Source organism: Chlamydomonas reinhardtii, chromosome 12 (assembly GCF_000002595.2).
Source record: "Chlamydomonas reinhardtii strain CC-503 cw92 mt+ chromosome 12, whole genome shotgun sequence".
Classification (NCBI taxonomy): Eukaryota; Viridiplantae; Chlorophyta; class Chlorophyceae; order Chlamydomonadales; family Chlamydomonadaceae; genus Chlamydomonas; species Chlamydomonas reinhardtii.
In genome coordinates this window covers 1,768,285-1,782,351 of record NC_057015.1, presented here as the reverse complement: position 1 = coordinate 1,782,351, position 14,067 = coordinate 1,768,285, and the positions used below count along the sequence as shown (strand labels likewise).

Here is a 14,067-nt window from a genome sequence, read left to right as displayed (position 1 = left end):
GTGTGTGTGTGTGTGTGTGTGTGTGTGTGTGTGTGTGTGTGTGTGTGTGTGTGTGTGTGTGTGTGTGTGTGTGTGTGTGTGTGTTAAAGAGCACAAGGAAAACGTTGCGCAAAGACAGTGTATGCGATGCAGCAAAGCGACGGTTTACGGATGTTACCTGAAGTTACCTCGCATACCTGCTGCGGTGAGCCGCCGGTCTTACCAACCGGAAATCGCGCAACCCCCGCTACTCTAACCTCGAGGGGGGATTAGTGTCCACACGCTCTTAAGGGTGCAAACCCATGCATGTGCTTACGGTACCGTGAGGCCCAGGCACTCCTACGATGCCTAGCTCCGCGTCGCTACTCCTGGCCGCTAAGTCCAAGCTCGCTCCCGCCCAATCCTCGATAAAATGCTCACCTACGAGCGAATAAGAAAACAACAGAGCACAGGGCGGCAGCAGGGTAGTGTCACGAACAAGAGCGAAGGAACATGTTAGCGCGGCGGCGCGCGACGAGCAAGAGCAAACACGCAGCCCAGTCCCAGCCCAATTAACTATACTAGGGGTTGCGCGATTTGGGAAAGAGACGGAGGGTGGGCGACCACGAGCAGGTAAACAGGCGGGGGACGGCATGGGCGCATGCATGACGGCAAATGCAAACGGGGTGCAGGCTGGCGGTGTCAGCACCACAGGCTGGCGGTGTGTGTGTGTGTGTGTGTGTTAAACAAAGAATCAAACGGAACAAAATTCCGCCATACACGCGCGCGCAGTTACCAACAAATACCGACGCCGGTTACCGAGCTCCACGTTTTGTCGATGTTGCCCCAGTTGTCACCTTGAGTATACTCACCCGCATATGTTGCCTGGAACCCCCTACCCGGGCGTTTGGCATTCAGCCTCGTCTCCGAGGTGCGCCCGCATGCGCTGCCATGCTCCGCGTGTGTGTGTGTGTGTGTGTGTGTGTGTGTGTGTGTGTGTGTGTGTGTGTGTGTGTGTGTGTGTGTGTGTGTGTGTGTGTATGTATATGTCCTTGCAAGTGTGTTATACAGAAAACGAACGGAACAAGTGTGTGTACATGTGCGCATTGTTGGGTGACGGCTACCCCATCCTTGCAACGCCCGCCCCTCCCCGCCCCGCCGCCTCCCGCCCTCCCTCCCGCCCTCCAGGACGCCGTCCTGCGCTGGGGCCTGAGCCTCACCGCCCCCCAAACGGCCGTGTTCGCGGCGCTGCTGGCCTGGCGCGATGCCGTGTGCCGAGCCGAGGACGAGAGCCATGGCTACGTGCTGCCCAAGGCGGGGCTGGTGGCGCTGGCGCAGGACATGCCGGGTGAGCCAGAGCGGGAGGCGGGGGTTGACACACTGGGATACAAGCCAGTAATAAAGGCAAAGCGGGGTGTGTGGTGAGGCTGGAGGAGTGTGGTAGGGGAGAGCTAAGACGCGGCTCATGAAGTTCGAGTATGGGGAGTGAGGTAGGGAAGGGCGCGCGCGCTGGAAGGCGGACGAGTGGAAGGCATGGGCTGCATGTGTATGTGTTGCATGCCCACACGCTTTCTGACCCCCCCTAACGCCTCTGCCTGTGCTCCGCTCGCTTTACCTTGGGTTTGGTTTAGTTTGGGCTGGAATACACACACACACACACACACACACACACACACACACACACACACACACACACACACACACTGCCGCGCCCCGCACAGACAACGCCAAGCGCGTCCTGGCGGTTCTGGGCCGCGGCGTGTCTGAGGTGGTGACGCGGCGCATGGGCGAGGTGGTGGCGGCGATACAGGAGGCACGACACCGCCCGCTGCAGCCACACACCGCACCTGCACCAGCCTCACACCAGCAGCAGGGGCAAGGGCAGTCGGGGGCGGCGGCTGGCGCCTTAGAGGCGGCGGCGCCTGCGCCTGCGTCGCGGTTCGCGCTTAAGCCAAAGGCCGTCGCGCCTATCCGCAGCTCCCGGGCGCCGGCGGCAGCAGCACCGGCGGCTGCAGCAGCAGCAGCAGGAGCAGCCAGTGTGGCGTCGGAAGCACAGGCAGTCGGTGCGCCGGCTGCTGCGGGGGCGGCTGCGGAGGCAGAGGCGGGCAAGCAGAAGGAGGAGCAGGAACGGGGGGAAGGGGAGGCACGGCCGTTGCCGGAAGCTGTGGCGGCGGCGGCGGAGCCGGCCGCTGACACCAGCGGTCGCGGCCTGCAGGCCAAGCCGCTGAAGCCCGCGACGGCAGCCGTGTCTAAGACAGCGGCGCTGTTTGGAGGCGGCGGGGCCGGAGGTGGTATCAGAGCGGCACCCGTATCGCTCCGGGTGGCACCGGCCGGCGCCGGCGGAGCCTCCAAGCTCGGGGCGCTGTTCGGCGCAGCGCCGGCCGCCGCCGCCGCCGCTGCTGTCACGGCGCCCGCAGCGGCCGCGCCGACCGCTGCCGCTGCAGGGGCGGAGGAGGATGAGGCGGAGAAGGCGGCGAGGGAGCGTGCCAAGCGGCTGCGTGCCACATTCGCCCTGCCCTTCATGTCCTCGGCACCCGCGGCGGCACCCGCGGCGGCACCCGCGGCGGCGGCTGCAGCCGCGGGGAGGAGCGGCGCCGCTGCAGCCGGCGCCGCAGGGGAGGGCAAGGCAGAGGAGGACGTGGGCATGCGCGATGCGCACGACGGCGGGGACGACCGAGGGGAGGCGGGCGGGGCGGAGGAGAAGGAGGGCGCGGGGGGCGGCCGGCAAGCCAAGACCACGGGCGCGGACATCCGGGCTGCAATGGCTGTCATGCGGGAGCAGGGCGAGGGGCTGGAGGTGGTGGTGGTGATGGAGGGGCAGGGCGTGGAGGTGCCCGCGGGGACCACGGCGCCCGAGAGGGCGGCCGGGGCCGGCGGCGCCGGCGGCGCCAGTGGGCCTGGCGGCTGGCGGGACGCGCCGGAGGCGAGGGTGATCGAGGCTGACGGCGGCGGCGAGGAGGAGGAGGAGGGCGAGGAGGAGGAGGTCGAGGAGCAGGCGGCGGCGCAGCAGCGGGCGACTGGTGGCGGCATTGCGGCCACTGTGCGGGTGGCGGGCGCCGAGGTCGGGCTGGACAATGTCGACTACGTGCCGCTGCCACTGTCGCAGGTGAGAGGAGCGTGGGGTTGGGGGACGGTGTATAGATGTAGGTTCGTGGCGCTGGGAGGGGTTGTAAAAACCAGCCCAAACTAGACCAATCCAAGAAAGGGGTTGGGAGGGCGGGAGGAGGGCCGCGGGCGGTGGTGGAGGGGGGCGGCAATGTTGTGTTGGAATGGGGAAGTGGACTGGGTGCGGAGGCGGGGGCGCCGGGCTGAGGGGCTGGTAGGGCTGACAGGGCTGATTAGCTGAGGACGTCGATATGCCCTGTTGCTTACCATGCTCCCACCTAACCCTGAGGCCACTTTGATATGCTCTGCCCACCGATGGCCATTGGGCCGTCCTGCTCGAATCCAACACACAGACCCCATCCCACGCAAACAAGCGCTGCCTGCCGCCCTCGCAGCTCTACCCCAAGAACAAGCCCAAGTCGGGAACCAAGCGGACGGAAGGAGGTGCCGCAGGCCCTCGTGCGGGGGCCGGCGCCGCGGGCGCCGGCGCGAAGCGCCGCTTTGTCACGGAGGCACCCGGCAGTGCTGAGGCCAGAGCCGCCAACGGCGCCCAAGCCGCACCGCGTTCGTACGGTGACGTCGGCGGCGATAGCAGCGGTGGCGAGGATAGCGAGCTCGATGGGGAAAGTGACGACGGCGGACACACGGTGGGGCCCTTCGCCAGCAGGAAGAGCAAGGCGCGGGCGGCGGCAGCCAAGGCGGCCGCTGCGACCAAGCGGCAGCGGGTGGTGGCGCCGACGGCGGCGGAGAAGGTGCTGGAGGAGGCGCGCGTAGCCGCCGCGGAGCGCCGGGCCGGCCGGGGGCGTGGCCGCGGCCGCGGCCGCGGCCGCGGCGGCCCCACCGCCACCGGCCTAGAGGCTGACTTCCCTCGCAGCAACGTATTGCCGGAGCCGGTGAATGACGACCCGCGCGCGAAGCGCGGTGGGCGTAACGGCGGGCGCGGCGGCGCCGCCGGCGGGCGCGGCGGCGGGCGGCAGCCCACCGCCTTCAACCCGTACGACATCCCTGAGGAGTTCCTGATGAAGGGCGGGAAGCGCAGTGCCACCATGCCGCGGTCGGGTAACCGCAGCTACACGTTCAAGTGAAACTGTGTCGTGGCGAGTATGCGTGTATGCAGGGGCGAATGGCGGGCTGCCCGAGGGCTGCTGCGCGGCCGGTGGCTGTATGAGGGAAGGCGAGCGTTAACCGGCGGCGCCGAGGGCGGCGCCTGGCGGCGCAGGGCCGGGGCCTCTGGAGGTGTTTCTAGCGGGGGTTGCGCCAGTTGCCGCGTGGGAACACGAACAAGCGCACATGCGAACGCGAGCTGGCGTCAGGTTTTGCGCGCCGTTGCGTAGAATTTTGGTGTGCTATATTGTTTTGATGTGTATAGCAACTTTGGGGCTTGTGGAACATGTTCAGGGCATGAAGAGGCAGGCAGGGGCGGTTTGCAAAGAGCGAGAAGGTCAATTAGGTATATATGGACATAAGAATTCCGCTACGTGGAAGTTTGCGCGGTCAGACTTCGCAGGTGGTCCGCCGTGCGTGATCGCGAGTAGCCGCTGGGAACTCGGGTGGGAACTTCCGTCCCCCGCCAACCGGCGGCAGGCCGCCACGCAAGGCCCTGGCCATATGCACGGTGTATCATCAATTGAGACAAGTAGAAAGGAAGTCGCTGTCTGGTCCACGGGTTCTGGAACGGGCGGAACTGGCAGCAGCACCTGTGTCGACGGTTAGGTAAAACTAGACACGCATAACTGGTTGGGCGAACATCCCGCGCAGGCGAGCAGCCGAGTATAAATACCAACTCGAAAGCGCCGTTTAACGATACAAATTGTTTAACGTCCTGCATGCGCGTGATCTAGCGCCAAAAGCCCGCAAATGCTTCTGAAAAGTTCCACGCACTCGGCTAAAGAGCATTCTCTTGGCCGTAAAGGTTTTCCTCTACGGAGCTCGGGCCTGGGAGCGCGTGGATACAAGGCAGTGACCTTCCCGCAGCTGTCAAGCCGCGGCATTCTCCAGCAGCGCTCCTGCTTCACAAACAGCTCCACGGAGGAGGTGGCCGAGGAGACCACCGCTGTCGAGAAGCGTAAGGTCGTGGACGTGATTATGAATGGAGCTCACCATGCTCGCGGCGACGTTGCCGTGTGGAAGGCGTCGATCGAGTCATCTGCGCCTCTTCTCGGGTGAGTTCCGGGCGAGACACGGGACGTTAACTGCCTGCTAGCCTTTCAAACGTGCCAGAATGTCCTTCGGTCACTTCCGGGACTCCGGTCCGCGCGTCGGTTTTGTGCGACTCGCAGCCTGACCAACCGCTGTAACGGTTGCGAACGTGCTGCGCAGCAGGAACACCTTTGTTCACCCTCGCTCGCAAAATTTCGACCCCCGCCCACAGCGACACCGGCACACGGCTGGAGATCGTGGTGATTGACCAGGACACGGACCGTCGCTCCCCGCCGATCAGTGTGGACGACTGGCGCGCCCCCGTGCTGGAGATCGGCCCCGGCAGTAGCACCGCGCGCAGCGGCGGCAGCAGCGGCAGCAGCAGCAGCGGCTGGAAGCGCGAGGGGCGGCTGCCGCTGCCGGCGGACTTCCGCACGCCGGGTGCTGTGCTGGTGCGCAAGCTGGCCACGGCGGAGGGCGATTCCAGCGTTGACTTCATTGGCACCATCAAGCTGGTCAGGTGTGTGCATCCGGGTGCGTGGGTGCGAGGATGGCTGCCCCGGTTGGCCGCCGGGTGGTGCCGTGCGCGCGTGGTCCGTTGAGACAGACCGGTACTGCTAGCGGAAGTGACGGTTCCGTCACTGCCTTTGCCTCAGTATTCGGATATCACTCGCGTGCAAACGTGCTGCTCGCGCACGAGCTAACCCCGCTCCTCCATTGCGCACATGCAGCGCGAACAAGGTGTTCCACTTCCCCGCCCAAAGCTGGTGAGTAGCCATCGCTTGCAATGCCATCCGGCTTCCGTAAAAAGGGCGCATGTCGCCTGTGCGTTCTTGACTGCACCTGTCTCTGAGGCCTTTCCTGTACGGGCATCGTATCCCCAACTGCCCTTCAGGCCGGCCCTGCCGTTGGTTCCCACGCGCAGCCCCCTCCGCTGCTTCACTCCTCACCCCCACCAATTGGCGCACACAGGGTGTCGTCTGAGCACGGCTGGCGCGTGTTCTTCGAGGGGACCGCCTACCTGCCCGCACACACGCCGCCAAGCCTGAGGGATGAGCGCCAGAGGGAGCTGCAGGCGCTGCAGGTGCGGCTGGGGGCGGAGGGGTTGACTGGCGGCGTGGAGGGGTTGTAGGGGGGGATGGGCTCTCAAACAGTGAAACATTCTTGCCACGCATAACGTGACAAGGTTCGGGAGGGCCCGCAACGGCTATAATGGCGCAGTGGGTTCCCCAAGTTGCAGGGGCGTTGCCCCGCATGTAGCTGTCCCATCCCTGGCTTTCAGACCTCGCGGCGCCCTGATCCCCTGCACTGCGCATGCCCGCTATCCCCCACACACACGCAGGGCACGCCGGCAGACCGCACCCAGCCGCGCCGCCCGGCCGACCGGATCTACTGGTACCAGGTGCGTGGGGGCGCACGGGTGTGCGAGCGTGTATCTGCCCACTCGCCTATACATCTACCTGCCGTGCTGGAGGTCTAGTACGGTACACACTCCCTTTCCACTTCATCAAGCCCTAAACACCACGCTCCCGTCACTCCCCATCCACACCCCACACGCACAGACCTACGACGACCTGTCCTCCGCCGGGGAGGGCGGCTACCGCCCCGCCCTGGGCGCCGACGTGCGCCGGCCCTACCCCCGCCGCATCGCCACGAACCGTGGCGCCACGCCCGGCACCCCCGACCGCGAGCTGCCGCCCCCCAAGGGCGAGAAGCCCTGGCTGCCGTACGACGAGCAGTTTAGTTTCGACAAGGCCGCTGACTTCAACGGCGACACGCTCACTGCGGCGCTGCCCGCCGCCTTCTCCTTCATTGCGGTGAGCGCGTCGCCTTCGGGCCTGTGTCTTGCGGGGTTTGTACGGCCTTGGATGGTGCTGCGAATGGATGGTGGGAGGGATGGGGGACTTGCGGGGCTGTCAGCTGGCATCGGCGTGGCGCCCTGCCAGGCTGCGTCTCTGCCCAAGCGATCACGCAAATCCACCACGCACCATATGATGTCGCCCGCCCGCCTAGTACTACGCTTACTTGCTCTCCACACACCACCGTTGCCCGCCCCTGCAGGAGGCGGGCGACCAGCGGCACCTGACCTGGCTCAACCTGCTGCCCACCGCTGTGCGCGGCCTGGTCAACAACTTGCTGCGGGCGGTGTTCAAGTATGCGGAGCCGCCCGCAGCCAACTTCGACAACTTCGAGGACGTGCTGGCCTTCTTCGGCGTGGTGGGTGGGGGGGAAGCGGTGGGCGTAATGGTTAGGTGGGTGGGGCAGGGTGGGCGTAGTAGGTGGGTGGTGGGTGGGTGGTAGCAGCAGGAGCAGACGTGCGTGCCATACCGTGCGGTACACGGGGATACTGGGAACACGACTACAGCCTATGGGCAGCCGCTTGCTGATGTCCGCTCGCCATGCAACTGCCTGGCTGATGCCGGCTGCATCCGCACAGGACGCCGATAGCCGCGGCAGCAGCATGAGCCCCACACACCTGTACCCGGCTGGGGCGGGCGCAGCCATGAAGGGCTTCGGCGCTGCACACGACCCGCACAAACCCGCGCCCTTCAAGACCGCCAGCGGTGAGTGGGTCCGTACGTGGAGGTGCGGTACGGCCCTGGGCGGCACCACTCACTCCGCTTCCTTGTTTGCTGGCCAAGTGCGAGCTGGAAGTGTCAGCTTGGCAAACGCATGCACTGCCCAGCAGCTGCAAGATGGACGGGAAGTTGGCGCACCGCAGACCGGAAACCCATGCATACCACGCACACCCAGCTGCATCTGTGCCGCGACCTGCGTCCGCTGCTGCTGTGCTCACTTGTTTGCTCGGTCGGTGGCCACCACACACACATACACACACTTACACACTCACACACACACACACACACACACACACACACTCGGGCGGGCTTTCGTTTCGTTTTTAACACACACACACACACACACACACACACACACACACACACACGTACACACAGGCGCCTGGGACTTCCGGCTCGACAGCACCGCTGCCGCCGCCATCAACAACCAGATCGCGGCGGACCGGGTGCGTGGCGCGGCAGCACTCAGCACGCACTCGGCTGAAATTGCAGTTGGCCTTGGCTCTGAAGTGTTCTTGAGCCTTCGTAGCTAGAAGGAAGCGTGTGCATTCCAGCGGTGCACGTGTTAACGCGATGGACACAACCTCCATGCCAACCAACTATAAGCACGTGTGCAACAGGTGGGCCCTGTGTACGACAGCGCCACCGGCGGCCCCCACGCCGGCGCCAGCAACACCGCAACCGCCACAACCGCCTTCGCCGCAACCGCCGCCGCCACGGCCGCCGGCGCGCCCGCCGCCGCCATCTCGGCCCCGCCGCAGCCTGGCGCGCCCAGCCTGATCGGCCGACTGGGCTCAGCGGTGTGGCAGCGCCTGACCAACGACCCCTCGCACGACATCAACGACCTGCTGTACTTCCCGGTACGTACGTACGTGCGCAACCATGTATCATCCCTTCACGCTACTGCTGTAATGCAATGACGTCGCCCTTTGCTCACACACCGGCGCCACATTCTACCCGCGCCCTCTGCATGCACGTACGCCACATGCCCCGCTGGGCCTGAATTGTTATGCTTGTGGGTCAGTTGGGATGGCTGACCTCTCCGCCGCCGCCTTGCCGCACACTTGCAGGTTCCGCGTGTGCTGGACGGCCGGCCCGACGCCTGGTATGCAGATGAGGAGTACGGGCGGCAGGCGCTGGCGGGCTTCCACCCCACCGCCATCACCGCCCTGAAGCAGCTGCCGGAGGCCTTTGGGTCCGCCATCCGCCCGCACCACGTGCAGGGTGAGTACATGCAGCAGCACTGTGCTTGGGGATGCTGCGTGGGGGTGGTTGGGGCTGGATGCATGGAGCTGCCAGCGAGCAGAGCGGCAGCGCTGCCCTACCGGTGGTGCGCTTTCGTTGCCTTCCTATGCTGTTGTGCGTGTGCTCTCACGCACGCTGTCTTCTCTGATTACCCCGCGCAGCCGAGCTCCAGGGCTCCACACTGGAGCAGCTGGTGGCTGAGGCGGCGGCCGGCGCCAAGCCCCGCCTGTACCTGATCGACCACTGGGACCTGTCTGCCTACTGGCAGGAAGCCGAGGAGGAGGCGGAGGCGGCGCGCAAGGCCGGGCGCAAGCCGTCCTCGGCGGTGCAGCACGCCGGCCGCTGCCTGTTCTACCTGCGCAAGTGCGTGCATGCGTGTGTGGTGGCGCGGGAGTAGTGTAACCAAGCAACAAGCGAGGAAGAACTGTTTATGGCGGGTGGGAGGAATGTGCAAATGGCATGCGAGTCTCTCTGAATGTTACGGCGTTACGTTGTGACGGCGCAGGGATGAGGCCACGGGTGAGGACGCGGCGCTGGTGCCCATCGCCATCGAGCTGGCGCACCCGGGCACGCACAAGGCCTCCAACGGCACCACCGCGCCTCTGCCGCCCACCGCGGGTTTGGTGTACGCGCGCTCGGACCTGGTGGCCTCACCCAAGACGCTGGCTGTGTGGCGGCTGGCCAAGGCGGTGTTCCGCAGCCTGGACTCCTCCATCCACCAGGTATGGGTGCGTGCGGGTACGGGTGCGGGTGAGCGGGCGTGCATGTGCCCGCCGGGAGGAGCGCTCAACCCATGCGCGCCTTCAAGCTGGTAGCCCACTCCGACGCGCTCATCAACACCCCACCACCCATGTTTTGTTACACTCACAGCTGGTGGCGCACTTCAACCGCACGCACGCGACGATGGAGCCCTTCCTAATCGCCATGCGCCGCCAGATGAGCGTCATGCACCCGGTACGTGTTTCCGTGCTCGCTGCTTGCAGACATAACGCGTGTGCATGTCCCCGCATCAACAACCGGCCACCCGAGAGACAACGTCGGCCTCACAAGCCACTGCTAGAGAAAGCGCTCAACGCGTCATTGCCCACACCCCGAACCCACTCTCTCGCACATGCATACACAAATCTTTTTAAGCCTTGCGTCTTGTGCTTTCCTAACCAACACAGATCACGAAGCTGATGCTGCCGCACTTCCGCTACACGCTCAACATCAACCGCAACGCTCGTGCCTCACTCATCAACGCTGGCGGCATCATTGAGAAGACCTTCTCCGCCGGGCCCTTCGCCATGCGCCTGGCCAGCGCCGTGTACGGCAAGAGCTGGACGTTCGCGGGGCAGGCGCTGCCGGTTGACCTGCGTGAGCGGTGAGGCACGCACAGCGGATGGGGAGCGAGTCGTGTTCTGTTGTGCTCTGTTACATTATTGTTGAGCGCGTAGTGAGTTCAGCACCGTCCGTTTCATGGGCTTTCACGGGTAGTTGCTTGGCCATCAAAGAGCACACAGGTGGGACGTAAAACCATGCTTCCCATGACCCCCTGCTTCGTTTGCGTGTGCGTGCCACCAGGGGCATGGTGGACGCCGAGGGCCGGCCCTGGCTGGACTACCCGTTCGCCATTGACGGCCTGGGCACCTGGGCCGCCCTCACCGCCTACTTCGGTGAGTGTGCGATGGGGCAGTGTTTAGGCAGGTTGGCGGGGCCTACTTCGGTGAGTAACACGTGCCGCCGCAAGCAAACATGTGTGCGTGTGCAGTGTACATGTAAGCACGTGCTGTGCAAGTCATGCCACGGGCTGCCATCTTACACACGAGGACGGATTGCCTCGCCAGTGCCTCCCATGTGCCTCACAAAGTCATACCCGTTTGCTAACACCAACACACGTGCAGAGGAGTACGTGGCGCTGTACTACGCCGCCGGGGACGCGGCAGTTGTGGAGGACGCGGAGCTGCAGGCCTGGTGGAATGAGGTCAAGGTGAGAGGTGGACGCGGGGGCGGGGGCGGGCGGGCGTGGCTATAGCATGTGGCGGCCTTACTTGAGGCGGCGGTCCTGGTGGCATGCAAGCATGCAGCGTTAGTTGCGACCTAGAGGACTGGGAACGCTCGGTGTGCGCCCAGCAGCGTGTGCCTGCTGCTCCCAGCTCTGCTCCCAGTCCTGCCAATCCTGTTGCCAACACTGCCGCACACCTGATCATCATCATGCATGTGCGCCTGGCGCATGCAGATTGAGGGCCACCCCGACCTCGTGGCGTTCGGCCTCAAGACCGAGCAGCAGGTGTGGGGCTTCACCGGCCCCATCGCCAGGCGCTCCGACCTGGTACACGTGCTGGCCACCATTGCGTGGCTGGCGTCGGGCCACCACGCGGGTGCGTTGAATTGCTCAAGACGAAACACGGATGCTTTGCTTTACCTGCTAGGTTGGGCCGGACTGCAGGAGGTCGGGTTGCACGTTTGGCCTGACGTCCGCGAGCCTGCGTGCGAGCCTGCCCAACCAATCTCTCAACTTCTCTCTCATTCCTGTCTATCTGCAGCGGTCAACTTCGGGCAGTACGACTTCACCGGCCTCGTCCTGAACGCCTCATCGCTGGTGCGCCGGCCCATGCCCGCGCCCGGAGACGCCGCGTACCAGGTGGGTGCGTGCGTGTGTGTGTGCGTTCTTGCTTAGTTGCTTGGCGCGTTCGTTCTCTTGTGCGTATGCCTACCGTGTGTTAGCCCTGGTGTGTGCGCCGCGACTCTGAGAGTCCGAATAGTTTGCTCGCGCCCGGCACTAAGGACACCAACTGCACCGCCAGCAGACGCACGACTCACCGTATCCTTCAGAAACATGTCACACACATGCACTTGTTCTCTGAACATACACACACACACATACACACCGCATCGCGTGCGCAGTCCTGTGTGTCTCCTCCGTCGCTTGTGCTCTCTAACACACGTGTGTGCACGCACCGCAGGAGCTGACGGGCGCGGCTCTGGGTCCGCCCCAGGAGAAGGTGTTCATGACCTACCTGGCCGACCCCTTCTCGGCCGTGCAGGTGCGCGCGGGGTGTGTGAGGCCTTGGCATGAGGGTGGACGGGTTGACTGGAGTTGGGTGGGCTCGTGGGACGCGAAGGCCGCCACCACAAACATGACTTCATGGGTCTTGAGCATGGGGTGCACAAGCCAGCGCCACGCGTGCTCGTAGAGGGACATATGTGGCCATCTAACCCCACAAGGCCGTTTCAATCTGACACGCCACCCCCCGCCCGCCCTCTCGGCGCCCCACCAGGTGCTGGCCACGGTGAAGCTGCTGTCGGCTCACGCACGTGACGAGCACACGCTGGACGAGGCCAACGACTTCATCGTGGTGAGTACATACGCCGTGTGTGTGTGTGTGTGTGTGTGTGTGTGTGTGTGTGTGTGTGTGTGTGTGTGTGTGTGTGTGTGTGTGTGTGTGTGTGTGCGTGTGTGTAAAAAAACCAACAAAACGATGTGTGTATGTGTGTGTGCGGGATGGGTAATGCATCGCGTGCTGGCACATGCGCATATACACCGGCACCATCCGCATTTTGGCAGGGCACATGTGGCCCCGGTGCACGCTCGCTCACGCATGCACGCGCGCACGTACCACTTGTGCACTGGTAGGCCATGCATGTCCTGCCGCCAAGGCGCCAACCCTGCTCATTTGCCTCACCCAACAACTCCACACACGTACGTACACCCACAGGATCCGGCTGCCCGCGCCGCCAACCGCAACTTCATTGCCGCCGTGAAGCACCTGGAGTCGGTCATCGAGACCCGCAACGCCGACCCGACCAACTGGGCGCGGTACGGCCTGGCGGCGGGCACGGCGGCGCCTCTGCCGTACACCCTGCTGATGGCGAGCTCGCCGCCCGGCGTCACCATGCGCGGCGTGCCGTACTCGGTCTCAATCTAAGCAAGTGTGGCGCACTTGTTACACGGCGGGCATCAGCACCATATTCTAATTGGCGGAGAGGGATCTGCAACGGGGCACTGCTTTCTTTCTGTGTTGTATGTATGTTTGTTGTCGAATGATGTCTTGCGGCCTATGTGCTGCATGGTAACCGTGAGCTTACGGTCCTCGGGTGCTAGGGAGGCGCGCCTGTGTGGCTGCACCAGTGCACGCTGTACATACCGTTGTTGGCGCAGGGTTTGCAACGTGCACTTGAAGAATGAGAGATAATGCTGTACGCATATATGCCCATGGAGAGACCAATTATGATCCTATAAAATCTGGAGGGCGATCTGGAGCTGCAATCCACGTACATGTCGAGTATCCGTGGCATTGGTATGAAATTACGAAGAAATTACGGCATTACAGATTCTTGTGGTACTCTACACCGTAGTAAATGCTTTAACAGATGTGTAACTTGGAATACCGGTAAACTGCCGTGGCCCACCTGCCATCACCAGCTGGGGAATTCACGCAGTTGAAGGCCCCGTGGCCTCGACCGCTCAACGGCCAATCAAGCGGGTGTGTGGAATTCAGGGGTGACGAAGGCAACGGCGTAAGCCCGTAACAGGTGGTGGACACACAGAGCCAGCATGATACAGCAGCACGATGTTGCCGCCATGGCAGCTGGGAGTAACTGGGAGCACTCAGTCCGCAGCGCGCTTGGGCGTCCCGAGTCCAGTTGCACTGCGTTATGCTTGTGTGCGTTGGACGAGACGCGGCATGGAGACATGGCGGGGTGGGCCCGTCTTTGGTATGTGTGCATTTGCACCACACTCCATAACCTGTGGCTGCACTCTGCTGACAGGAAGACGACCCCGCAGTGCGAAACTTGGAACTAGAGCCGAAAACGCAACCGTGTCAGTTGGCAAGTAAGAGAAGACTGGGCTCCCAGCGTGCCGCCGAAGCGGGAGCAGCTTTGACAGCTAAAAGCAGCAAAATATAAGATAACATGCAGGTCAGGGTCAGGGGAACAGGTTATCACACCAGGCTTCAACGCGCCGTTCACGTTCACATGTCGCCAGATGTCGCCCCCAACCTGCACCCCACGCCGAGTCACCAGATGGCGCCCACATCAAGGTGCCGCCACCGCCACA

At 64.0% G+C, this 14,067-nt stretch overlaps 2 protein-coding genes across 2 annotated transcripts in view; both read left to right on the top strand.

The window, feature by feature from the left end:
- The window catches only part of CHLRE_12g512250v5 (uncharacterized protein), an 8,296-nt gene extending 3,507 nt beyond the window's left edge, over positions 1 to 4,789 (top strand). Inside the window, exons 12-14 of the mRNA XM_043068252.1 lie at positions 1,147 to 1,306; positions 1,680 to 3,064; positions 3,459 to 4,789. Coding sequence (XP_042918115.1) covers positions 1,147 to 1,306; positions 1,680 to 3,064; positions 3,459 to 4,148 — 2,235 coding nt within the window. The 3' untranslated portion in view covers positions 4,149 to 4,789. The remainder of the gene's footprint in view (positions 1 to 1,146; positions 1,307 to 1,679; positions 3,065 to 3,458) is intronic.
- Positions 4,790 to 4,881: 92 nt separating this feature from the next.
- CHLRE_12g512300v5 (uncharacterized protein) lies at positions 4,882 to 13,401 on the top strand. The gene is made up of 22 exons (XM_043068253.1): positions 4,882 to 5,225; positions 5,435 to 5,722; positions 5,934 to 5,969; positions 6,175 to 6,286; positions 6,545 to 6,604; positions 6,765 to 7,019; positions 7,264 to 7,419; positions 7,640 to 7,766; positions 8,160 to 8,227; positions 8,402 to 8,641; positions 8,852 to 9,005; positions 9,188 to 9,389; positions 9,532 to 9,748; positions 9,897 to 9,980; positions 10,193 to 10,389; positions 10,590 to 10,681; positions 10,910 to 10,995; positions 11,245 to 11,386; positions 11,552 to 11,649; positions 11,972 to 12,052; positions 12,287 to 12,364; positions 12,725 to 13,401. The coding sequence occupies exons 1-22, from the start codon at positions 4,921 to 4,923 to the stop codon at positions 12,932 to 12,934; spliced, it is 3,288 nt and encodes a 1,095-aa protein (XP_042918114.1). The 5' UTR covers positions 4,882 to 4,920; the 3' UTR covers positions 12,935 to 13,401.
- The last annotated feature ends 666 nt before the right edge of the window (positions 13,402 to 14,067 follow it).